We start from the raw sequence: 26,731 nt of genomic DNA, 5'->3' as shown, positions 1-26,731 counted from the left end.
TGCTTATTAAGTATAGATTTATATTTGTAGTCTAGGTACTTGGAAACTTAACTAGCGATTTGTTTTTAAAATGTGTTATTGTTTATTAAGTATGGATTTATTTTGTAGTCTAAGTACTTAGAAACTTAACTAGCGATTTATTTTTACTTTTGTGCTAATAGGTATTAAAACTCATTGCGAACTAATCTTTAGACGCCAGGTTGGTACAAATTATGTAAGTACCTAATAAGGATTTTGGTATTTTTTTTCTTGTTTTATTTTGTTTTTCCGAAAGGGATAAGATGTAGTATATTAGTTAAGGGTATTTGTAAAATACTGTACCTACCTACATTCCGATAATAAAATCAGTGTTGAACTAGCTTGCGTGTTTTACTACAACACCTAGTGCACGTCGGACGACGATCGTGCGACCGCCGCCGTCACGTCGCTCGCATCGCCATCGCCTATCATCCATAGTTCATCGACGACGTTCACCTAAGTTGTTCAAGCAAGCCACGGCGTAAGCGCTTTTAGGACTGTTCAATATGGCTCAGGGGATCGCTGAAAATAAATCAGCCGAAGCTCTGCTCTGTCTCCCGGCAAGGAATGACGAAGTTGAAGCCAAAGGAGTCCGATATCTTATTTTCTATAGAAAACATGACATTGATGATTAGAGATCAGCCGTCTAAAGAGAAAGACTAGAAGGAATGTAAATATTTATCTATTTAAGTATGTATATCGTCGCTTAGCACCCATAATACAAGCTTTGCTTAGTTTGGGGCTAAGTTGATCTGTGTAAGGTGTCCCCAATATTTATTATTATTTATTTATTTTAGGATTTTGTTTTTTAAGGTTCCGTCCAACGACCGTTGGGCGGATAGAGTGGAGGTAGACCTCAGTGAGCTCGGCGTCGGCGATAGCTGGCGCGATACCGCTCAAGACCGAGCAAAGTGGCATGCTCTGATGTTTGAGGCCAAAACTCACTCTAAGTTATCGCGCCAGCAAAGTAAGTAAGGTTCTGGCCCCGTAGCCGAATGGCATTTCTCCGACGCCAAACGAAAGCGATACGCCGCTGGCTCTGTCGCGCCAATACGCAAGCGCGATAGAGATAGATATCTACTAGCGCTTCGTTTCGTGAGCGTTTCGTGAGCGATTGTGCCATTCGGCTAGCCACCCTGTAGTCCTTAAACTGAACCCTAACGAGCACTGATTATATCGAGTCTACGAATCAGATAAGACAAGATAACCGACAGTGTTCGAAGGCGACACCAACAGGTGGGTGTGGAGAACAAATGATTCATAGTAAGTATTTAGTTAATACTATATTCCGTTAATAGCATAATAATTACTTAGGTGATTTAATGAAATTTACCTGGTAATGTAGGTATTGCATCTGGCCTACCATGCTTTCAATTTTATCACTTATCCACGTGGATAAGACATCTGTCACTCTCACACTGACATACTTGCTAAAGCGTGACAGACGTCTTATGAACGATGGATAAGTGATAAAATTAGAAGTTGAACGAAAGGCTTTTTTAAAGTGTGTCAGGTTGTCATTCAGATTGTAGGTGTTATAAACTATAGTGCGTCAGACTTCTTGTGAACGATGCGTGTCAGTGAGTGAAAATCCCCGAGTTGAATGAAAGGATTTTATTATTAAGTTGTGTTTGGTCCTTGTGCTTGTGTAGGTTGTGTAGTGTAATAATAATAGGCCTTTGAATCTATATCAGATGATTTAAGCAGCATCCTTGCGACACTTACGTTCGTGGGTATAGCCCAATTCGAGAGACGATCACTCGTCCACACACACGGCAGGACGTGTATCCCCGAGTTGACAGAAAGGATTTTATTATTAAGTTGTGTTTGATCTAAGTGCGTGTGTAGTGTATTTTAGTATAATTTTCATATAGATATTGTGCTGTGTTTCTTGGAATTTAAGAAAACAAATGTAAGTATTATAACACTGATTATCTGGCGTACCTATATATTTTATCTGATAATGGTAAAGCATTAGTTATGAAATAGTTATTTATCACTGCTTCCAGTAGTTCCACAGGTGGTAAATCATCTTTATTACTAGATTCACCTACTTCTATCAATTTTAAAGCAGTTAATTTGACTTTATTCAAGGTCAAATTACTTTACCCACTAGTGGATAAAATGCGTTTTTACCCGCTGGTATTAAAGGACAAAACACGTGTTTCCGAGCAGGTGAGGGGAAAAATATATTGAAAGGTCTAACATTAAATCAGAAGCGGAGTGAGTGGTTCGAAAAGTGGCATCTTGAGCATTGCAGGGGTTTCAAGAAGCAAAGGTTAAACTAATTTCGGCACATCGGCACCCAGTGAAACACAATGACTGTATCAAATTTAATTTAAACGTAAAGTTTATGTAATTATGTATGTAACGACTTTAGTGAGCACCTTTCCTAAGTAAGAAAGAAGGTATTTTGTATTGGAATTAGCGGTGTCTATTTTATTTGTTACCGCAGGATAATGTAAGGTCTTATGTATAATCGTAATGTATTTAACTAATCCAACATTTAGAGTAACCATGTTAATCTGCGAGGAGATAACATGATACGTTAATGGATCGAATTATCCACTTCACTGGATCGGTCACTGATAAGTGATAACGAATAAATGTAATTTATGTACAGTCAACCAATTTGAATCCTAGGCCACTGTAGAACCTTTGCACAGTAAACGTCAATGTGACTTCTTATGGCAAATATAACATGGTTTAAATAAGACAGGGTTCTAGAGTGGCCTAAGATTCAAATTGGTTGACCGTACCTTTGTTAGTCGACTAATATATCCTAAAATCACCAGGACAAAATCACTCATTTGTAATCTACGGGTATCAGCAAAATTGTAAATAGTTAAGAAACATGACAATAGTTCTCTGTGAACTTAATAATGGTCTATACCTTAGATTCGATACGTAATAACTTTCAAGCGGCGAGCCTAACCAAATCGGTAAAAATCTAAACACCGCGATCTACAGTTTCTATGAAACCTTGACAACGACATCTAGCGGAGTTTTCGGTAACTAAAACGGTGTCGCCGTTCGTCGTTGGAGGCCGCTAGTATGTCCGTGTATGTGACGAATGGTCGGTGTAATATTTGGTTCTGTTAGAAAAAATAAGTATTATAACTCTTATTAGCAAATCCTCACGCCAATAAACAACAAATATAACATTTAAAAGTAAAAGCCGATATTGATATTATAAAGTTGGTTAATGATATTATCCATACTAATATTATAAATGGGAAAGTGTGTGTGTCTGGTTGTTTGTCCGTCTTTCACGGCAAAACGGAGCAACGAAGTGACGTGATTTTTTAAGTGGAGATAGTTGAAGGGATGGAGAGTGACATAGGCTACCTTTTGTCTCTTGACCTCCATGACTCCCGGTTTGGTGCCTCTTCCGGCCAGTTAGTGAGAAAACTGTCTAGGTCGTCCCTCCATCTCCTTCTGGGCCTGCCGCGTCCGCGCTCTAATTGTGGCATCCAATTGGTAGCTATACTTGGTAGTATTGGTAGTTATACATATAATAACAATATGTTAATAGTTCGAAATATTGAGCATTTTCTACAAATCGATAACCAATAATCATTGTGCCTATTTTGCGTGAAAAAAAAAACAATTATAATTATATTGCAATTTCAGATGCTGTCCCAGAAAAACAGACCCTATTCACGCACTATGCACAAACATCAGCCAAAGAGAAACAGAATATCTTTCAAATACCTCCAACTTAACACTACTATCACCATATATCTCATAGCAGCACTTATACTAAGTGTTAAAGCAACTGATGATATGAGATATCGACCACACCGACCTCCATGGAAAGGCCCTCCACAGTTTATTTCACCACCACCACCACATGATCCTGTAAAAGGTGGGGACGGGTCGGATAATACTGTCCATATAGTAGATATGACTACAATAACTCCTGAAATGGACGGAGATGATGGTTTCATACATGATACGACGCGTGATAAGGAAGTAAGTCTCTTAAGAGTACTTTTTAAAACTGTCAGTTAGAATGATACTTACGTATATAAAATAATGCTACTTAAGTATGAGTACGTGTAAAGGCTGGTGCCGTAGACAAATGGCATTACTGTTTCATCCGAAATTGAATTTAGTCTGTAGTCTGTACTATTTTTGAACACTCTCTTCCTCCTCTTACATTTATTTGTATGTAAAAGGATTATACCTAATATTTTATATTTTAAGAAGAAATAATCAACCATCAACTTTTGATTAATCTTCTTTAAGTAGGATGTAGCAGTCGACCCTGCGGATAGCTGCACTGATTGTGATGATGTCAATGATGACGTGATAAATGATACAAACGGTACAAACGAGTCTGGAAGTATTAATGAGGACTACGTGAATGATTCAGCGGTAAAACTACCAGAAACACCTAAAACGGTAAATGGATATGACTTGAAAATAAGATGTTACCATTATTTAATTCGTAATGAAACAAAACCATTTGAACATGGACAGGACTTGAATTTGGAAACACAGAATGCTGCAATTAGTGTATAAAAATTTCAAATCCTAAAATTTCAACTGATTTCTTATTCAATCGAACGAAACTTTAACAAGCTAAGGGCATACATGTTCAAAATATCTAAATATTCAGGTTCGAGATTTTATTTAAATAAGTGTTCGTATTATTTTTCAGCCAGAAGAGGAATTGCATGAAATGATCGAGGGCCTAGACGAATTACTGAGCAACGATTCCGCCGTTGTGACCATCAACGATGTGTCCAATGCGTTTGATCAGGTGAAATACGTTCATATTTCATTTCCCACACTGACAAACGACTGATTACCTATTTCGTACAACATAAGTTCCAAAAATCTCATTAGGACGCGCCGGAGTTCAACACGCGTCTTCCGAATTGAAAGTCTCCGACCGGTGTAGGCCACTAGTGCTTAAAATTGTTGTTGTAGTCCTAAGGCACCCCAAAGGTGCAAAGGTGCCTTCACGAGCGCGCCACGTCTTCCTATCTTTAGCTACCCTCGTGTCCTCACTCCAGCTCAACCCGGCCACTCGTAGCTCATTAACCTTAGAAGAATTTTCAAATTCCTAATAAATAAATCTGAATGTTACAGATGGATGCCCTTCTATCAACAGACGACTCATCTCTAGAATTCCCCAACGCCGTGCTGACAGCTCTGGACACCCTCGGAACTCGTGCCGACCTAAACGGGTCTGACGCCGTGAAGACGGCGCGGCGTAACGTGGCCGTGATTATGGCGGATTCGTTACCTGGGTGGCCTGTTCGAGGGCTTAGGATACCAGTCGACGGGTTCACTGACGAAGGGATTCAACTAATACAGGGTGCAGGTAACGACCAACGACGACGATTACGATTTCCTCTTCATTCTTACCCACTCGTTTAGTCTTCGCTTTGACTTTCCAGGGTACGTAGCCTAAAGGCACAAACGCTCACGAAACGCTCGTAGATATCTATCTCTATCGCTCTTTTGTATTGGCGCGACAGAGCCAAACTACCTTTCGCGGCGTTTCGGTTTTCGTTTCGCGTCGCAGAAATGCCATTCGGCTACAGCACCAGGTCGACATGCATGACAAGGTCACATTGCTTTAGATTTTTTGTATTGAAATTCTTCCGACTTCCGATATCGGATCGGATAATGTGAAAACGGACTAACACGCTAGAGACACATCAGAAGTTGTAGGACGCCAAAACGTCAAAGTTCCCTTTTAATGGCATCACACACATATGTAAGTGTACAGCAAGACCATTACGAATGGGGGGCATATTTTCAGCTAAGGTTCAGCGGGACAAATCTCGAGTAGGGGCAATTGTAACAGATCCATTTTTTTATTATTACGCTATTAAGTTGAGTTCCACATGTACCACATGTATACCCACCGCACCACGCATAGTCCACTGGTTAGTAGACACTCGATCGAGAAAAAAATTGATCCGTTGCATTTGCCTCGCAGTCGAAATTGTCCCGCTGTACTTTACTCGATTTTTGTCCATGTTTTACATTTTTTTGCATTATTAAAATAGTATCCACTGGTCATATATACGGCTCGCGTTTTCAGTGAATACATATGAAGGTCAAGTTAGTACTGCAAATAAAACATGAAAAAAAAATCGAGCAGTTGAAAATTACAGACACACGTTAATATTATGTAATGATTTTTTCAGATGAACTGGATCTAACCACTCTAACCGGTGAAGACACCGAAGCAGCAATAAACTTGCCAGCGTCTTTAGCAGACTCCTCCCGTCGCGTCAGCTTCGTCGTATTTCGGTCAGATCGGGCGTTCATTCGGCACGACCGAGAGCAGTATGTCGTCAACAGTAAGATCATTAGTGTCAATGTGGAGAACTTCACGCAGATGGCCGATGGAGAAGTAAGAAATTGGAACAGATTGTAGATTATGTAGAATATTAAAGTTTCATGGGGGGATTTTCCCAACCATGAAACTTTACCTACAGAAGTTTTTGTTACTTATTGGAAAAGACAAAAGAAAAATGTGACAGCATCTGATTTTCTTATTAACACGTTCACGGACGGCTAGTGACGTCATCTGTCATAAGCCAAATGACACAAATGACTACGTACCTATCCACGAATGTGTTAATATGGTGGATCAAATTAAAGAAAAACAAGTAATCCACTTATCCGAATATTCCGAAATGTCTGGTTGTTTCTCATATCGCACAATACCGATTCCAATATAGTTCATGGGAGGCATGATCAGGAGAATTTGATGAAGTCTATGATCCATTTTACAATTACACACGAGCACACTGCTTTGTAATTTTTAAATATAATTTATGCCTACTAACATTCAATTTATTACTTTCAGGTCATTGACATCTACTTGAAACCATCAGTATACAAACCGGCCCGAAATATGTCCCGCTCCTGTGCCTACTGGCAATTCGCTGAAAACGACACTGGCTACTGGTCACAAGAGGGCTGCACCTTCATCAAGTCTCCAACCGGCTTCCTGGACACTTGCCGCTGCACACATCTCACTCACTTCGCGGAAGTACTCGTCCCTAAACATGTGTTCTCAGAAGAAAATGAATCTGCCTTAGAAGTAATTTCCTTAGTAGGTTGCTTCTTGTCACTGTTTGGACTGCTAATGATTGTTCTCACTGCCATCATGTTTAGATCCTGGAGAATCGATTTTAATAACAAGATTTGGATACAATTAACTCTAGCCCTCTTGATAAACGTTATCAGTTTTCTTATTATTGTCTTCTCTAAATTTGAAGATTATAACTCGTTTTGTATGACGGTGGGAATTATTTTACATTATGCTGTTTTAGCTTCGTTTTGTTGGATGTTAGTAGCAGCTGTTATTTCGTATAGAAAATTGGTTTTAATATTCGCAACGGACCCTAGACGAAGATTGTTGAAAGCTTCAGCTTTCTCTTGGTCGTTTCCGTTAATTATAGTTGGTATACTTGTGATAGTGGCGCCACAGTCTTATACAAAAAGATTTGAAGAGCATACACCTACAGGAGCCTTTTGTTACCCTACAGGCGTAGGCCTGTGGGTGACTGTCTACGCTCCAATTACTATAGTAGTGATATCCAATTGGGTTCTTTTCGCTTTGATACTTCGGTCTGTATTTGGAACAAAAAAGATACAAAAACATGGCGATTCAGGTGAAATGCTACGACGCGCATCTGTAAGTTGCTTACTAGTATTTCTATTTGGATTGCCTTGGATTTTCGGTTTGTTTGCCTACAATATTGTTGCCGCATACCTTTTCACACTAACAACAAGTTATCAAGGTTTTGTATTGTTTATATTTTTCATAATAATTAATACGAAAACTAGAGGTATGTGGCTCGATAAACTACGAATAAAAAAGAAGTCTAAAACGCAAGTTAGCTCGTCGTTGATAACTAGTAAAAATGCCCGCATTAGTAACGAACCTGAACAAACTCCATTTATTGAATCCAACTCATCACGGACTAATGTTACTTCTTTAGTGAGTGATTCAAGTGATGGTAAAGCAGTGGCTTATAATGTGGCATCTAGTTCGGCAGCTATTGGAAATTCGCATTATATTAGTAAAGATAGCATAGATTCTTATATTACTGCTAAATCACACGATAATTTCAGTGAAGATGAGATATTTAAGAGCGTAGAAGGCATATTTGATATAATAGAAGATGATGAACAAAAAAATACAAAACACAAATCAATGCCGGGTACTCCTTCAAGAAATTCTTTGCATTCCTATAAATCTTTACTAAAAGAGGAAGTGCAAAGAAATAATGAAGAAACCAGTAATAAAGATGGTATAAGCGATAATTCTAGTCAGAAAGTAGGGTATGACGAGGATTTTATCAATCCAGAGATAACTGTATACAACGTAGCAACACAAAACGCATCGTTGATAAGCTGATTATTTTGTAAACCTTCCTCTATAGGTATAGTTAGTTTAAGTTAAATTCTACTAAAAAGTAGGTTAATAAGCTTATGTCAGAATATTAAGTAAAACGTGTACCAATTAAGTATCAATTAAGTTCATATATTTAATTTCAAAATTAAGATAATTTTTTTTACACCGAATTTTTATTTCAGTTGTTATTCTCTGATACAACCACCCGAACATAAGGTACATAATTTATTTCACGTTAAAAATACATAAGTGACATAATGATTTTGAAAACTATGAAAAGTGTTTATCACAAAATTACAAGTTTTTGTTAACAGTGTTGAAGCTGAAGAATTAAGACTGTAGTTATAAAAAAAATCGACCTTCTCATTATCACACCTGTGTAATATCACACAAACTTAGATAAATCAATAAACCTCATTAACTTCAAAGGTTATCTATTAATTAGTCGACTGCACTGGCCGCTACCCGAGCGGCAACGCGTATAAATAACCCGTTGCCATGACAACCCCCTTGAAACCTGCGCTCCGTCGCCTCTTGTTGTTTACGTCGCTATGACATTGTCAATATTCCATCGCCAGCGATCAAAGCAACACACGTTTGCAAAATCTCGCAAAAATGTTCTGGGGACTCAGCCCAGCGCTCGATTTGCAAGAAGAATACTTAAATCATGGAGACAAAAGCGCCTACGAACTAAATTTCTTGGTCATTGGCGGATGTGATGCAAGACACTTGATCAAAACCATCGCTCAAGCTTACAGACATGAGCGACGCTACATGAATCTTTTCGTCGTCGACGGGTGCCCGGAGATCGTTGCCCGGCAGCTGCTGCTGATGTCTCTGGCTTTGGAGAAGACTACAAGATGTGGTTTGATGGAAAAGACAAGACGGTTCCTCGAAGTGTATGGGAATATGCTGCTTCGCCCTCCGACCTCAAGGTACATAATCGCTAAAGCGCGTCAACTCGTTGGCATGGTCACAAATCCAGATTTCATGAATTGCTTGCTACCATGCGTTTCAATAGAGCAAATGAAATATCGTGAACGCGATTACATAGAAAACCTACTCAACTTTTGGACGACAGGAAACACAAATCAATTTAACGCGTGTGAGTTATGGGAACATCGACTGAGAAACTCCTTGGGACTTAGATATGACAGTAGAGCGGGAGTGTACGATTGGGATTATCACATGCGTCTGAAAGAGATAGCTGGTCAAATCTGTTTCCAAGAGTACAAGCATTTTAGAGAACACGGGATAGCATTTACATGGCTGGAGACTGAGGTATGCCGACCAAATGTTACTTTGTCAGCTGGAGTTTATAAGTGTGGGGATAGATATCTGCACAGAGGATATCTTGGTGACATTGTGGCTTCACCGTACATAGCTTACGGCTTAGACTGCGAAGACAAGGACATGCTGAAATCATCCCATGGAGTGAATTACAAACGTGCAACTGACATATCTGAGCGCAACCTCATGCGCATGTTGTATGAGGTGGAGAATAAGGAGAAGTTTGACGTCAGTATGATGAATCTGGATAATCAAAAGAACTTAGGAATGGTGGTATTAAGCGAGCTTGACGCGAAGATCTCGCAAGGTGGTCCAGAAGCGCCTTTGCTCCTCCGTGAAGATCGGGATACTTATATCAACGTGGATTACGCTAAAGTGCATTTCTTGTCGCTTTCTGCGTTGGATCATTACCCTCACAAGCCGCAGTTCCAGGGTCTGTTCCACGGGGTATTTTTGGGGCATAACATGTTGCCTCGGGTGAAGCCGAGCGTGTGGTCTATGGCTAGAGACGATGCGGTGGTGATCATGGAGTCGCGCAAGTACATGGTGGAGCTGAAGAGGGAAGACGTGAAGGCTTACGGAGAACAGGTGCAGCAGGCGGCGACGGCGGCCCAGTGCGACAAGCTCGGCTCGTTTGACCCGAGAAGGATGAGTTCGCCAAATTTCGCATTAAGCGATCTAGCGGCAGTTTTGATCTCGGTACTTAAAGTTAGTTTTTCAAATGATTAACTCTAAGCTACTATTGTCTATTGTTTAGTATCCAAGATGGTTTACCTGACTATAAACATATTATGATTTAATTGCGAAATTAAACCAACTTTTACTAAATCTTGGACTATCCTTTTAAGTGCAATAACGATGTAGCTATTAACGAAGTTTTTACTTTAGGGAAATTCATGGGATCCCAGTAAGGGGATAGATTTGAATGATGGTGTTTACCTACAGTATGTGGATTGTTTAGTTATTTGTTATTACTTATTTAATTATGTTATTCATATTCTTGTACTTTCTTTATCTATTTAGAATAAAGGATGCAATAAAACAATCAGAAAAATTGTTGTTTCATCTATTTTTTCTTGTTAATAATATGTTACATTCATTTAGTAAATCATATAGCAAATATATTTACAAGGACAAAACCAAACAGAAAATGACGTTTCAACGTTTTTCGTTTAAAATTCGTATTTTTATATTACATAATATCACTTAAGTTTAACATACTAATTATTTAGTTAGGGCGCGGCCTCAGGCTGCGCGAACCATTGCAACCGGTACACAGTTTGAGCAATTACCTCCATTTTTAATTTACAATTTTAGTGCAATACATTATACAATGTTAACTTAATTAACTGTCGCACTGTTAGGGTGGCTATCAGGTGGCAAGTTTCGCGACCATCGTGCACATTACAATAGGTAGCGGTGTGGATGAAACGATGCCATTTTTCAGAGCTCCTAACTCTAAATCTCTAAACACTGAAAAATAACATTCCATTTTGTACATAACACGCTCTTACACGCATCTAGCATAACTAGTCACAATTCAAGTATGCCGCGTTCTAAGACAATTACAGATATGAGTGAGGCTTAGCGGTAGTGGTACTTCCCGAGCCGTTGCAATGATTCGCGACGAGCAGAACACTGCCGTGAGCAATGGCGTATCTGGCGCGTCCGCAATTGACGATTAGGCCTACGCGTACAAACCAGTCTGTGCGACCCCCGACTACCTACGGGGCGAGTGCCAGTGTGATCGCACAGACTGGCTTGCAGGTTTATGAACGCGCGCTCGGGACGCCTACTGGATCGCGCACTCGCTTGTACGCTTTGCCGACGTTGAAACACTATAAAGATCGGATTGTAGCTGAAAAAAGATAGGATATTTAAAAAGGACTCCGTCTGGTTCGGCGTACAATTCACATGCGCGGCGCGATGTCGACGCACTCGAACTAGGGTGGCCATAAGATTAGTTTTTCTCTGGATACAATAATTGAGCATCTTCTTGTAAACTACGTCGACTCACGCCGCGCGGGCGAGTGCAACACCCAGCTACAGAGTATTGCAATAACATCTACCCTGTACGTGTTCATAGTAACTATTTAGACTAACTTAAAGTACAACAAATATTCCGTAAAATATTGGAAATCCGGCGCGGGAAGCGGCGAGCCCAGAGTTGAGGCCGTTGATACACAGGCTTAGGTTAATTGGCATTTTTTTGTGCATTTGTAAAGTTTAAAACGGAGTATGTAAAATGGCGCCCTGAGCCCGCCGCTCGAGCTGAGCCCGGCGTTCGTCGCGTCGGAATGATAATAGCCGACTCTCGCCTCGTCTATATTATAATACTTTACTGTAGACTACGAGTTATGTCGTGGCCGGGCCACCTAACCTAGCGTAATCGCGAATGAAACGATAACTCTCTAAATTTGTTTACAATAAAATAAACGCGAAACTATAACACATTTTATCGTACATATCTTTCAGGTTAAACTGCATAAATTCGTTTATTTAATACAATAATAATAATAGATATTTCTGATAAAATGGGATAACTTTTATAATTCACATTAAGTTTTAGAATATGCGTACGTTTATTACGTCTATAATATGTGCACGGTACGAGATCTCTGGTTGTGTTGTTTGTTTAACTAGATAAATCGATTTGTTTAAAGATTCTTACTTTCACAACTTAATCTATCCAAGTTCGGTTGACATGGCTACCGTATGGCCACATAACCGATTTGACATAATCCAGTAAACTCATTAAACTAGTACAATTAAATCATTCGGTCATAAAAGTGAAAATAAAATAAGTACCATTCCTCAGTTTTGTTATTCGTTTTTCCAATATTATTTATGTTTAGATACAGTTAACATAAACCAAATATTACATAGTGTTAAAACACCATATTTTTTTCATTTATAAAACATTATGTGTCCATTCAAAATTAGCCATGTCAATCTCAACAACTGGGTATAAAAGGAATTTGAACTTTGATTTTGATATTGGTGTTATGTTGCTTAGTTTAAAATTCCTTAAACGCGATGTAAAAATGACACAGTGTGAAGTGGGGCGTGTTCGGAGGGGCGTCACACGGACCACGGCATCATGGCGACCCTGCCGGCCACATGTAGGTTATAAACAAATTGAGTTTTTTTATTCAAACTTTACCTGATGTTTTGAGAGAACAATAGGGATGACGACTACATAAAAAAATGGCATTCTGTTTAGTCCGTCAGTTAGATCGTCCAAAAATACTGAACACATATTTTACAATCTTTAACTAATTAATGAAAAACTACAAAGATAAAGAACATCTAAGTTCCGGAGTGGGGGCTTGTGGCGTCACTTCTAAGTAAAAATTGTACCTAGGCGTGACGTCACGCGAAACTTCAACGCACTGTACCGTCGTCATTTTTTTGTTACGAGAAAAAAGAAAAAATACGTGTCTAATATTCTTTGATAATCTAATTGACGGACTATAGTTTTTTTTAGTCGTCTCGCCTATTGAGATGTTACTCGCCTAAAGGACCTTGGATATTCTGATGGAATTTCATATGAAAAATCTTTCCACTTGGAACATAAGGTCACTTTTATAATGGAATGTCAAAATATGCATTGAGAAAATGTGTGTTTCTTCATTTTACTATTGGAACTTGCTTTTCCATTAAGCAAAACGTTTGCTCGCTCAGAACTGTTCCGATCAGTATAAAGTAACTTCAGATGCTGTACACGCGTGTGGCCGCTCAGAGTTAAGACAGTAATGATACCGTGGCAGTGTGACACCGAGGTTGCTCCGGGACGGTTGCTCTTCGCCCACTTCGATACTCGACACACACTGAGCAGTCTGACAAGCACTCTTCACAACTTATTCAACTTAGGCTAACCAAGAAACGCATCGCCATCGGGCCAGACGTTGAGCTCGCCTTCTGCATCGAATATCGACATCCTTCAAACTAACACACGTTACATTAAAGCTTCGCTTAATAATAAGTGTTCAATTTGTTAATAGCCTATCTAAATCAAAGCTACTTGAGCTCCGAAGGTCGGAAGTCTCTCGAACGCGAGCTCCACGCCTCGCTGGACCTCGAAACCGCGCAGCTCTTACGCTACCATAAAACGACCAGCTTACGCTAACTTACGCTTACAACTAGCACTCGCGCCCCGCGCCCTAGCCCCGCTACGAACAGAGATAAGAGTTATAAAGCGTATCATATTAATAGAACAAATATAATTATTAAACATTTCAACGTAACAGTTACTGCGACAAAAGAGCGCGGCGCGCTTCATTCAACTTACATTCAACAGTTTAATCTAATTTTCCTATAGTCAGTCAATCATAATAAATGTGCATTTAATACTTCATACTTCAGTATATGTACACGATTTTCTAACAATAACTACATACGTATTCACAGCGGAATGGCGCCGCGCTGCGCCTCCTACATTCATTCGCTATTCATTTATTTCATTAGCTACGTGTGAAATATTATTGTGTCTCTAAACGGATAACTATACGTAACGTGATTACCCTAACAGTGCAACATGTTACATCGAATTAGCCTAAGGCGTACGCGGGCCGCCGCGGGCGCCTTCGCCGCCCCGCGCCGTGGCGCCTGTGGGCTCCGAGCTCCGTGGTGCCTGTGGGTACCCACCGGTACCCGGCGCAAGCCCGGCGCCACGCCGCGAGGCTAGCACGAGAGTTGGCGATTTCTTGAAGATTAATTAAAATAGACACATACGACTTATTCTAACTGATGACTTTAGACATAGGAGGACAATTGGACAGTTATCTATTATTACTCCGATTAATTTCGAAATTGTACAAATAACTAGAGATAGCAATGTGTAAAAGTACAACACAACTTTTTTTTTAAAGTAGTAATCTCGATTTTTCGGACAGTGTTTTTTTAATATTTTGAAACCTACTGAAGCTATATGAGCTGTCAATATTAGGTAGCTCGTATGACCTTTTCCATTGGAAACTTAATGTAAAATTAAAATTTTAACTACATATATTGATACTAATATTCAAACGCCTGCTTTGTTGATAAATCTTACAATATAAAATCCTGCGAATCATAATTTTTTATTGAAATAAAAGGAACTTTTCGATCACCAACGTCCAACACAAGTTATTATTATTTTTTGTAGATAGTCTAATACGGAATAACGATAGATTACTGAGTCATTTTGGACACACACATTTTTCCACTTCACACATCAAATAAGTCTTACTAACTGGCAGTATTGGTTGTAGTATTGCGCCTCCTAAATGTCAGTAAAGCTAAACAATATATGACTAGAATTTTAGACCCATTCATTTTCAATTCAATGTTCTATTACACATGATCAACATATAGTCTAAAATCCAATTTTTTAAATCTGTACCACCGTAGGTAGTCTGAATACAAAATTCCTCGGGTATCTCAAATAACGTACACTCACATCGGTCATGAACATGCGACAAAAAGATGACCCCAACAAAGTTCTAGAAACGAAACGTTCCGATGGTTTTCATTATCGGCTGGCCATTTTTATCTTGTAATACATATATAATTATTATTGCAAGCTTTTTCCAGTGCAGTGCTTCATTATTATTCGATCGAACGTCAAGTCAAGACTTTAGAACATTTCGATTCAACGGGGTCACCTCGTCGACAGTGAAACACCGGGAGCCTCGCGAAATCGCCAACGCCCGGAGTCGGGCGCCCGACGGCGGGCGCCGCGCAGGCGACTACCTCGTACCACTACGTCTAGAAGGTTTAGAATGCGTGCGCGCGGTCACAGCTCCGTGGCGCGGCAGCGGCAGCGCGCGGTCAGTGCTTGTACTCGGGGAAGGAGGACGACGCGGGTGTGGCGGGGGGCGGGGGCGCGGGCGCCGCCCGGGTCGCGTCGCTGCTGGAGCTGCCGGGGGGCGACGGGAAGTACTCTCGAGAGCGCGCGCGCGCCGCCGCCGCCGCCGCCGGCACCGCGTCTTCACTCGCCCACCGGGCTAACTGTTGTTGAGCTTGAATAAATTCATCACTAGAAAATGATAGAGAAGAGGAACGGAGAGTCGAGGCGTGTGTCGGCCGTGGGCGCGGGCTCCCGGCTCTTCCGTTTTCTAATTGAAAATTGGTGACTGATCTCGTTTAAATTTTAGGACCGAGTTAGTAGTGTAGACCCTGGAGCCCGCGTTATGTCGTGTTTGTGATGTGTCATTAATATATGGTGTATGTACAAATCTAATGAGCGATAACTACATTAGAAATTTATTTCTCGAATTCATATTACTTATTATTTTATTGAAATCGTAAGGCCAATCGACTCTATTAATTTAAGGGGCAAAAGTTAAATCGATAATAAAAAATTTGAAAAAGAAAAAAGCCAAATGCAAAGCTTGAGTTTCGTGTATGTAATGAGTATATCTCAGTGGGTAAAATGTAGGCTTCCCATAGAATATCTAATCAATTTCGTTGCCGAAGATAAAGAACAATGTTTTCGTTACACGACGTGTCAAAACGTTTAAAAAAAATACTCGCCTCGTAATCAATAGAATCTGATAATGGGATCCCGAAGACGTGGCAAAACTCTTAAAATTTTAAGACACACAAGTTTTTCAAGGAGTTATTGTTTTATAATAAATTCGTGCACTTGCTCTTTATAATCTTCACTGCTGAAACCTCAACTTACAATGGTGACATATTCAAAAATGTCCGAAATGTTACAAAAATACAAATGTTACCAAAAAACCATAAGTGTGTTTTTATTCTATTTTGGTATAACCCATGATCGGACAGTTCGGTATGTCATTCTGGATACACATTTAATAGGGAACTTGACTGTAGTTAAAATAAAATATTTTATACCATGTACGAAATAAAGCATCAGATAACTATAAGAAATACATGGACAGAAGTTATTTTTAAACCCAGTTTCTATTTAATATAATAAGTCAAGACATACGAAAAAACTGAGTTGACCGTCACTCAATTCGATTTCACATAAATTCCATATTAGCAAGTCGTTGAAATTCGTTTTGACAGTTCGTAAAAAGAAGCTGATTTGACTAGGAGTCAAGTAGCCTATTGGCATCAACAAGCCCATTCACTATAAATCATGGGTAAGTTCCGAATTCCCGATTCGCCTACTCCACAAATCCTATGAGAAGCCTAAACAGCAAAGCGCGCACACTCACCTCTCACTATCCGGCGCGTCCCTCAGCCGCTCCGCGTCGGCCGTCTCGTACAGCGCGTCGTCGTCGGGCGGCGCCCGCGCATGCGGGCTGTGCGGGTGAACGTGCCCCGCGAAGAGGGGCGCGTGGTGCCGCCCGCTGCCGCGGAAGCGCGGGTAGCCGAACCGGGATTCCTCCTCGCCGGGGATCCGACCACGGCAGCGGTTGCTGGAATTAGATAATTTTTATTAGGGACTGCAAATAAGTAGTCGATTGCTTAGACGATGCTTGTTGTATGATGACTTATACCTTGATTGAGGTGTCTACATGCTATTAAGAAATATTGCTGTGTCGGATAAGGTTAAATAAACCTTGATTGAAGGTATTTTAATATGTTTCAGACTGATAAAATAATAACACAAAACATAATACTTAAGTGGATGTACTTGGCGCAGTCGGTAGGATCCGAACAAAAACTAAACTTACATTGAGGTCTTGAGTCAAATATTGCATGATTTTTTGTTAATTCTTCCATTTAATTACATTTAAAGTAGATATTAATGGGAGTTTTAACGGCACACAATGAGTATTGTTAGTTTTTTTTTATGGTTATGGTCAAAATATATATTTATTTGAGTGTTTTTTACGTATTTCGCACATCTAGAATACATAATTACTGTTTGAAATTTAATGATAAAACTTACGCTGGCACTTCTCCCGGCTCGATCCTATAGTGCCTATCAGCCTCAGTCTCGGACATTCTAATGTCCTCCGAGCCCGACGGACTCATGTGCCTGCTCGAATGGTGCTCCAGTTGCCTAATCAGATCTTCCAAATTCCTGATCCTAATAGGCCCACAGGACGGGGCATCATCCTCTTCTTCTTCGCCGCCCCTCTGCCTCCTGAGTTCTGCCTCGTGTATTTTCTCCGCGCTGGAGGCGCGCTCGCGCTTGTATTCGTATTCTTGTAAGGCGCGCAGATCGCCGGAACCGATGGCGGAGCCGCCGGCGCTTGCGCGTTGCGCTGCTGCAGTCTTTAGCGCCACGATTATACCTTCGTGGTAGCCGTTCAAATCCTGGAAAAATAAGTAGTTTATGAGTTTTTGACATAAAGAGTAATATTTTATATTAAACTAAGTAAGTCTTACATAAACATAAGAAGGTTAGGAGGTAACCATGGTTTTCTTTTTTAATTTTAGAAATATTTTCAGTACCTAGCTTTTAAAAAAACTGAAGAAAAATTAAAGGAATATTTCTAAGAGGTTATTCACTGTTTTATGGCCCTACTTTGGTAAAAAAATATCCACATACACACCGAGCAAACAAACTGATTTATAAAACCGACTGATGAAAGGATGACAGATGCACTCAAAATGCTGATCGCACTAAAAATGGCGAGCTATTTTGCACTCAAAAGTGGACACCATCAGTCCATCAAGTCACCAACCCACCTACTCCATATCAGCCACAGCCCCCGCCGGCTCCTGGTCGTCAGATTGCGAGCCCGTCTCCAAATGCTCGCTCTGACTGTCATCATACCACTTGTCCAGGATCTTCTCGGGCACTGGCTATCGAGTTGGTTTCCACCTGCTATTTCACACTAAGTGTCAAACCCACCTTAAACTTATACTCCATATCAGCCACAGCCCCTGCCGGCTCCTGGCCGTCAGATTGAGAGCCCGCCTCCAAATGCTCGCTCTGACTGTCATCCCCCCACTTGTCCAGGGTCTTCTCGGGCACTGGCTATCGAGTTGGTTTCCACCTGCCATTTCACACTAAGTGTCAAACCCACCTTAAACTTATACTCCATATCAGCCACAGCCCCTGCCGGCTCCTGGCCGTCAGATTGAGAGCCCGCCTCCAAATGCTCGCTCTGACTGTCATCCCCCCACTTGTCCTTGCCATCCACCGCTCCGTACGCGTGCTTCTTCAGGATCCCCTTCTCGGGAACCTTGGCCATCGAGTTGGTTTGCACGTCGATGAAGGCGATGTCTTCTTCGCCTGAAATGAGAGCAAAAATAATGAGTTCAATGTAAAACAACGATTTTAAGAAGTTGTGAGCAACATCTGCGATGGTTCATAGACTGTAATTATCATTCACGAAGCAAAATGGAAAAAAGGAATTGGGAAAATTTTAAAGACGTATACAAGTGTTTTTACCATGGTAAACCCCATTAGTACCTGACATCGTTTGGAATTTCCTTAAGCATCATTCTTTTTAATCCCCGACGCAAAAACGACGGGGTGTTATAAGTTTGACGTGTGTCTGTCTGTCTGTCTTTCTGTCTGTGGCATCGTAGTTCCCGAACGGATGAACCGATTTAGATTTAGTTTTTGTTGTTTGAAAACTGAGTTAGTCAGGAGTGTTTTTAGCCATCTTTCATGAAAATCGGGTCTATGTCGGGGGTTTTTCAAAATTTTAATTTGTGGTTAGGTTTTTAATCAACCATCCTCCTTGAGAATGTTATTTTGACAATCGACTTTCAAACGTAGACTAAAAATTCAACGAATAATGATCAAAATTATTTAATTAAATTACCTGAATGCGTAGGCTCATCCTCGCTACCCGAATGAACACGTTTCATTTGCTTATGATCTCTGTAACAGACAAACATTGCATTATAACCAACAATCACCAAGCAGAACATACTTCACCTTCAGCGTAGCTACTGGCACAGGGTCTAAGGATCATTGTCACTCCGCAAACCTACACTATAGCTATTAAATGAACTGTCATCAATAAAATGAAAGCATGCCCCGATGGTTTGGGCATGTGTGATGATGGTGACTGAAGACTACGCGAATAAAAGCGGGAATCATGATATAATACTATTCACGCCAACTAAGACCCATCTTAATTCATTCTCTTAATAATATTATTAGGCTCGTAGTCAGAAATGTGAATATTTAATAAAAAATAATGCACTAAAATCTATTTAAAGAACAGAACTTTATCAATGATTGAAATGTAAATGTATTCATGAGTTTTGATGTTCAGATGTTTAACGAAAACATGATAAGTTTTCGGTTTCTTATTTCACTTCGCAGTGATTTATTTATTTGAGTAGATAATTAGTTGAAAGACAAATATATAGTCTTTTAAATTATTTTTTAGCAAAAAAACTTTTATACCTCATATAAATCGATTTGTAAGACTGTCCCATAGATTTTGAGGTGTAGATACTTACGGATATCTACTAGTATTGCCGGGCCCCGACATGTGATTCCCGTGTCTGAAGATTACTCGCTGGGAGTCACCTCGGCTAAAGAGGGCAAAAATTACAGAACTCGTCAAATTGCTTTAAATTTTTATTTTAATCTTAATTCCCAAAAACACCCCATACATTTTCGTCTAAATGTGCCAGCATTTTATTTTCTCTGCATTGATAGCGTGGGTCACACTCTAATCTATTCAAAACTTGTTTCGGCACTTGACGACAAGCAGACCAAGCGCTACATGACAGTGATGTCTATTTATAATGTGCAAAACCAAACTTTAGGTGGACTAAAATCAAACAAGAATCCAAAATCTAGAGATTGTAAAACAAATGGATCTAAATAAGGATTGGAAAACAAAGCGTGTCACTGAACGCCTAACTGTGTGATTGTGCTCTGTCACACTAGGAACACATGGAAAATCCAATACAGTATTTTCGATCAGCTCTGCATATTTCACCAAAGCATTTTGGCACGGAAGCGTATTTAATAAAAGCGATGTTTGTGCGCAAGAAAAACTTTGCAGAGCGGTGCGACGCTTCAAAGACTACCTAGCGTCAAGCTGTGACGTACCTTAGGAGATTTCTGTTCGAGGCCAGACCCGATAAAAAGAGGAAACGAGATTTTAAAACGGATACAAAATAATGATGATACCAAAGTTGTCTAAAATAAATCTTTGGTCAAAATGGGGTTATAATGAAAGACAGTTTTAAGCACAATGAGAAGAAACAAGTAGAATTTTAAACAAAATGAAAGGACATTGTTAAGGAGAAGGGATTACCTGAAGGTGTTGTTGAAGGAGTGCATCTTGCCGCCTTCTAGCGAGATGTCCTCCTGCGAGTTGTTGCTGGTGGTGGAGCCGGCGCCGAAGCTCTTGGCGATGGGCTTCTTCACGTACGGCGGGTCGTACTTCGGCATGGTGCTCTTTTTCCTGGTGTGGGCGTGGCGTGGAACGCACACTCAGATCAATCGATTACGTTTACAAGATATGAAGGCACGATTACGAAGTTACTGACCAAAAGCGAACGGGAGCGAATCTCCGAAGTTCTAATTTTGAATCGAATCGAACAGGGAGGAACAGGAGTTGATCAGGTCGAAGATTGATCCGATTGGTCGTATCGATTTTTGTTTGTTTGTGTGTGTATCATGTCCAGTTCCTCGCCATGTGTCTTTTATTTCTGATTTGAAAAACTGGTGCTTTTGGATATTTCTAAAAATTGAGAATTTTTGATTTGGATTAATTGAATTTTTCGTTTCATTCCTCATGGGAATTGATGTTTCATGGAAACAGATTTTCAAGAGATTGATCTTAGCTTAGATGTATAGGTTCCTTCCAGTAAAATAAAGATTGAATGAATGGATGAAATGCCTCATGCATGCAAACTTAATTTTTGAATGTTTTCCGTTAATGAGTTTAAAGATGTTTGAAGCATTTTTTACCGGAAACAGCCTATCGGTTCCTTAAAGTAACATTAGGCGTTTCTAACTAGATAGACAGCTGCTTGAAAGAAGAATCCGTGCATCGCACATTCGCTTCTCGTGCAAATAGTTATAGATTTTAGTGGTAGTGGTAGTGATTGGTGACATTGGAGTCGAGCGTTCTATATCTTCGCCAATTGTTCTACAGCCCGTTAGTTAGAGGCACAGACAACTCAACTTATACATGTGTTGCGGTAAAAAGTAGGTCAGCTGTGTGATAATAACATGTAGATGTCGATAACACGATACAATGTATTTTTTGGTCGTTCGACTGTCAAACACGACGACCCCAAAATGTATTTTACCGAGTTAGCATCTTCTAGACCAATTATTATCACAGTAATATTACTAGTTCTTGACATAACATGTGTATTAATTCAGTTGTGTACCTATGTTAATAGTTACCGAATGGTATTTACATACCTCGCGTGGCGGTACGATAGTTACCTGCCACGTACCATCCTTTGCAGGGACGTCACGCTTGTGAGTCTCTGTAACTGCGGTTGTTCAGTACATAAGTGCAATACGGTTAATGCGGTGCTAGGCGACGGCACTGATATCGGAAGATATAGACGCGATCGCGACCAAGAAAGGAAACGAAAACGAGTCACAGTTCACATAAGCCAATGCATACATCCAAGAGCCCAGAATCTTAAGGGTTTGAGTCGAGAAGGTGTCGCTCGAGTACAACGAGGAAAGCCTTGTCGGCATGCAGCGAGGCGGCCGGACGGCGAGTCCTCGCTCGGCTGTGTGTGTGTGTCGCGTGTGTGTGCGCGGGAGGTGCGTGACGTGCGCGCGGTCCGGCCGCCGTCGCGTGAGCGGGACACAGAACCACAGATCAAATGCAGTTGTGGCGCGCCGCCTCGACGCGCCACCCGCCAACTCTAGCTCTACGACCACAAAGTAAACGACATAAAAACTCTCCAAAAATAAAACAAAACAAATAACCTTGCCGATGTAAAAACCAACAGAAACACCAACGCTAACTTCTAAAATAAACATACAAGTATACGAAGGTGACGATTTAAATTTCTTCTGAAAGACTACCTTTGGTCTGTATTCTGCTCACTAACCTTAGGCACAGGGAGAAGTTTTTGTGTACTACGACTGACCTGTAGCAGAGAGCGCTCAGGGCAAATACAATGAATACCCCCCCTACCACAGACATTAGCACCGCCACGAGGAACACCGTGTTCGAGCCGTGGTAGTTCTCTGCGCCCAAAGAGAAGGGAGTCAGAGCCCGTTCACACAGATACATTCACGAGCGCGTTTTTAGCGGACTCGTTTTACTTAGTGACATCAGTGTTACACATCAACACTAGCGTTACGGATCAATTCAAAATAGGTAAAGTTTATCGTTAAGATTTTTTTCAAACATGACAACATTTTCACAAACGTTAAATATGAAACAGTGTTACCTGATGGCACAGCAAGTCCAACGAGTCCGCTAAAACGCGCTCCGATCCGTGCGAGCGGGCCGGGCCTACGCGTGCCGGGGCGGCGCCGGCGACAACACACGAAACGACACGACAGGACAGGCACGAGCGACAGACAGTGCGACAACACCGAGTTACCGGCCGTTACCTGAAGCAGTAGGCCATCCACGCGAACCCCACGAACACTGAGAGCACGACCGCGAGCAACAATATCACCATGTTCATGGTGCTCATCTTATTTGCCGCGTGCTCACCTGGAAAAGGGGTCCCGCGCGTTAGGGCGCCGGCGCCGCCCGAGGGCCTCCGAGCAGTGCTCTCAATTCTCACACGTTATAACGATTGCCTAGCTTACTGTTGCTATCTACACTTCTAGCTTTTCATACAGATTTCGCTGATAAGGAATTAGAAAACTATAACTAGTATAGCTACATTGAGTTGCGGCAGCGTTTACGGACGTTTCTTTTTTTAGCGCTGAATCGAAAAATTACTAATTTTTACGGTTTGAAACGTTTTGTTCATTTCAGTTCAAAAAAATCAACCTCTGATTATGACATTGCTGTCTTTAACCCCGTGTAGCGGTGTTAATGTTACGCTAACATTGTATTTACAAATGTCATAGACATTCCGTTTTGCAGACATTTTCAGTTATAAACGCTAAAGCGTTATATTTGACATCGTGATAACATCACTACCCGAATAATTTCCTTGGAGAATAGAACGTAAGTTAAATTTGAATTAATGTGATTTTGGATTTTGAAAGCAGTGCTCGGATTTGTGCGGCCAATTCAAGTCAACAGTAAATTATGTTAGGGGGAATATTAACACAATACAAGACACCTGGAATCATAAGAAATAGTTATACAAATTAAAGTTACTCAAGAAACTGACGAATATCTTTCTGTCTTGGAGAAAATTACTTTGTAAACCAATGGGACCAAATTGGTAATGTAACTTAAATATTTGTTTTTTACTGTCAAATTATATATTCAGTAGGTTACCAAAACGCAATATTATAATGTAAATGGTCAAAAACTGTGGACTGTACGTAGCATGAATTTTACTCTCAGAATGTGAATTATAATATCTTTGAAGACATTTTTTTTAGGCTACAAGTGTATTTTTATGAAATATGAAAAAAATATTGCGTTTTAGTTCGAATGAGTTTCTTCCTAATTCAATCTAACAATCCGTGTAGCTTAGAGGGACAGAACGGATTTATAAAACACAAAACTGTTATCACAGACCTATTAAGTTACCATTTCCTTATGTAATTTTATATTAATGATGGAGCTTCCAAGCTGTGTCGCTTGCTAGTCAGTGTAATTAGTTGCTAGTCAGCGTAAGCTCTATTTTTAGTTTTAAAACTATGTGCAACAGGTCGATATCCCGAAACTGTTCTAAAATAATGATATCCCAGAAACTAAAATGTCATTTTAGAATCTGAAATTAGTACGTACTTACTAAAATTGCTAAAAACAAAGGTTAAGACTTATGTCAGTTAGAAGACGACAAAATTAAATAATAATTGTACAATGTATGTATGTATTAAATAAATTTATACATACATAAAACCACACCTGACGCAGAGCACATGAAACCACTAAAGTTTCAGTGCTACTCTTGGTAAACAAGGGGTTCAAAGAAAACGAAATTGTGACAGATGCCTACGCTACAATTTAACCCATACCCCACAATCGACTTCTACGACACCCACTGCAAGAAGGGGGTAGTGAAATTCTTAATCCGTCACCATTATACCAGGGGGAGGGGGGGGGGGGGTTATAAATACGAGGATAAAATACTGTACTGTCCCTCTAAGCTACTCTCCTAGATAGATCTAAATCTAACCTAATCCAAGTTGTATCTATAACCGGCATCGACTCACCATACGGTGTTTCCTTCTTGGTCATATTGTAGGCGGCCTTGGTGGCGTTGTCGGGCACCCAGGCGGTGGGGGTGGGGGGGAGAGCGTCGGGCTGCGAGCAGTCGGGGCCCGTCCATCCGCGGTTACACACGCACTTGTTTGCGTTCGAGCAGATCTGGAATGGAGACGAGGAGAAAGTTAGATGGGGAATGAAGTATCTAGATATTCTTTTGTTCATATAATCAGTACATCTGTATAAAAATATAAAAAGAACTGAATCTAACACGGAATAACGATAAGAATGAAGTTGTTTATAGAAGTCGTTCACTGTTGTATTTTTTTTCCTCTAACACACATCTAACAAACGTAGATTATGCCATTCAAGTGTCTGGGGCATTAGCATAAGATATAGGTCATCATCATCGGCATTTACTGCGACCCTTGAAAGCCTGAGGTCCATTTTGACAACCTAATCTTAAGATTTGACGTAGATACTACTTTTTACGAAAGTGACTGCCATCTGACTGATGATATTTTCCTTCACCGTAAAGCGACTGGAAAATGTCAAATGAAATTTCGCAAATAAGTTTGAAAAACTCATTGGTACGATCGGGTGTTTGAACCCGCGACCTCCGGATTGAAAGTCGCCCTATGAGCGGGCCGGATCGTCCATCATATCGTCAGTAAAAAAAAATGGTTTTGAATCATATTTGCGATCATAGTGTTACAAAATGAATTTGTAGGTATTGTAAATATTCACTTTAGGCATGTAATTTTCCAGCTCAATATACTTTTATTACGTATTTCTTGCAAATATAGCAATTTCCAGTTCACTGGCTTTTTAAATCATGTTAAACCAAGGGTTGTACGCTTTTCATTTCTTTATTAACAACCAATTATGTTCAATCATAATGCTCCGCTCCCCTCCCGAATTAAAACGAAACTTTTCCATCAACCAATTAACATTGCCTTTCATATAATTATTTAGGTACCTACATCATCTGCTCACCTAAGATATAACCAGTGAAAAAAACCGGTCAAGTGCGAGTTGGACTCGCCCACCGAGGGTTCCGTACAAACTTTCAAACTCCCCAGTTAAAATAATCTCATGTTTTCACATAACTCTAACGACTTGACTAGAAGACAAAAGTATAGGTACTAATGAGCATTATTGTGTATAGCGCCATCTCTCGGTGAATTCGCTAACTAATTTGCGCGACCATAGTATGTTGGTTTTTCAGGGATTATTCTTTATAATGTTAACCGATTTAAACAATTTTTACTTTATTGGAAAGAAGATGATTTACGTAACATCTCGTATTAATTTGAAGTACTATATACATCCGCAAAGGTGGGTAAATTAAAAGTAAAAATGTGAAAAGTTTTTTGTGAATTAAAAAAAAAGTTTTCAAGATACAAACACGATTATATTTTTCCTGTAATATTTAGCATAAAACCAAAGTTTTCTAAAATTTTCATAATTTTTCGTTGGTAAAGGGGAACGGTATTTTTAGGGTTCCGTACCTCAAAGAGGAAAAACGGAACCCTTATAGGATCACTCGCGTGTCTGTCTGTCCCTCTGTCACAGCCGATTTCTCCGAAACTACTGCACCGATTTACTTGAAATTTGGCACACGTATGTAAACCTGTGGCCCAAAGACGGACATGTAATTTAATTAAATGAAATTTAATCACAGGGGTCACTTTTGGGGGGTAAAATTGAAAATTAAAAATCAAAGTTATTAAAACTATATTGTGTTACATATCAAATGAAAGAGCATTTTATCAGCATCTGAAATATATTTTTTTTATATTTTTTGTTTTGGTAATTTAGAAGTAATTTAAGAAAATAAGCAAAAAATTACCATTCCCCCCCTTATCTCCGA

General features: G+C 40.1%; 3 protein-coding genes across 6 annotated transcripts in view; 2 read left to right on the top strand and 1 right to left on the bottom strand.

Moving 5' to 3' along the window:
• Positions 1 to 1,241: 1,241 nt before the first annotated feature.
• On the top strand, positions 1,242 to 8,432 carry LOC125227772 (adhesion G-protein coupled receptor G2-like). 4 transcript variants are annotated; one of them, XM_048132098.1, is made up of 7 exons: positions 1,242 to 1,281; positions 3,652 to 3,993; positions 4,273 to 4,425; positions 4,685 to 4,786; positions 5,119 to 5,353; positions 6,189 to 6,397; positions 6,857 to 8,432. In XM_048132098.1, exons 2-7 carry the CDS (start codon positions 3,652 to 3,654, stop codon positions 8,414 to 8,416), a joined length of 2,601 nt encoding a protein of 866 aa, XP_047988055.1. In that variant the 5' UTR covers positions 1,242 to 1,281; the 3' UTR covers positions 8,417 to 8,432. The 4 variants fall into 4 exon arrangements, with proteins under 4 accessions (XP_047988055.1, XP_047988054.1, XP_047988056.1 ...); XM_048132097.1 differs by lacking the exon at positions 1,242 to 1,281 and adding an exon at positions 1,520 to 1,930; XM_048132099.1 differs by lacking the exons at positions 1,242 to 1,281; positions 4,273 to 4,425 and adding an exon at positions 1,520 to 1,930.
• A 596-nt stretch (positions 8,433 to 9,028) lies between these two features.
• On the top strand, positions 9,029 to 10,728 carry LOC125227773 (dynein axonemal assembly factor 3 homolog). The gene has a single exon (XM_048132101.1). The coding sequence runs from the start codon at positions 9,029 to 9,031 to the stop codon at positions 10,430 to 10,432; it is 1,404 nt and encodes a 467-aa protein (XP_047988058.1). The 3' UTR covers positions 10,433 to 10,728.
• A 25-nt stretch (positions 10,729 to 10,753) lies between these two features.
• Positions 10,754 to 26,731, bottom strand: part of LOC125227776 (disintegrin and metalloproteinase domain-containing protein 22) — a 670,866-nt gene continuing 654,888 nt past the window's right edge. Inside the window, exons 18-27 of the mRNA XM_048132103.1 lie at positions 24,867 to 25,020; positions 22,619 to 22,757; positions 20,848 to 20,997; positions 20,640 to 20,651; positions 20,039 to 20,113; positions 19,390 to 19,448; positions 18,643 to 18,851; positions 17,556 to 17,926; positions 16,876 to 17,079; positions 10,754 to 15,722 (exon numbers count right to left, since the gene is read on the bottom strand). Coding sequence (XP_047988060.1) covers positions 15,515 to 15,722; positions 16,876 to 17,079; positions 17,556 to 17,926; positions 18,643 to 18,851; positions 19,390 to 19,448; positions 20,039 to 20,113; positions 20,640 to 20,651; positions 20,848 to 20,997; positions 22,619 to 22,757; positions 24,867 to 25,020 — 1,581 coding nt within the window. The 3' untranslated portion in view covers positions 10,754 to 15,514. The remainder of the gene's footprint in view (positions 15,723 to 16,875; positions 17,080 to 17,555; positions 17,927 to 18,642; positions 18,852 to 19,389; positions 19,449 to 20,038; positions 20,114 to 20,639; positions 20,652 to 20,847; positions 20,998 to 22,618; positions 22,758 to 24,866; positions 25,021 to 26,731) is intronic.

This window comes from Leguminivora glycinivorella, chromosome 7 (assembly GCF_023078275.1).
Source record: "Leguminivora glycinivorella isolate SPB_JAAS2020 chromosome 7, LegGlyc_1.1, whole genome shotgun sequence".
NCBI classification, from domain to species: domain Eukaryota; kingdom Metazoa; phylum Arthropoda; class Insecta; order Lepidoptera; family Tortricidae; genus Leguminivora; species Leguminivora glycinivorella.
This window is presented reverse-complemented; position numbering and strand designations above follow the sequence as displayed.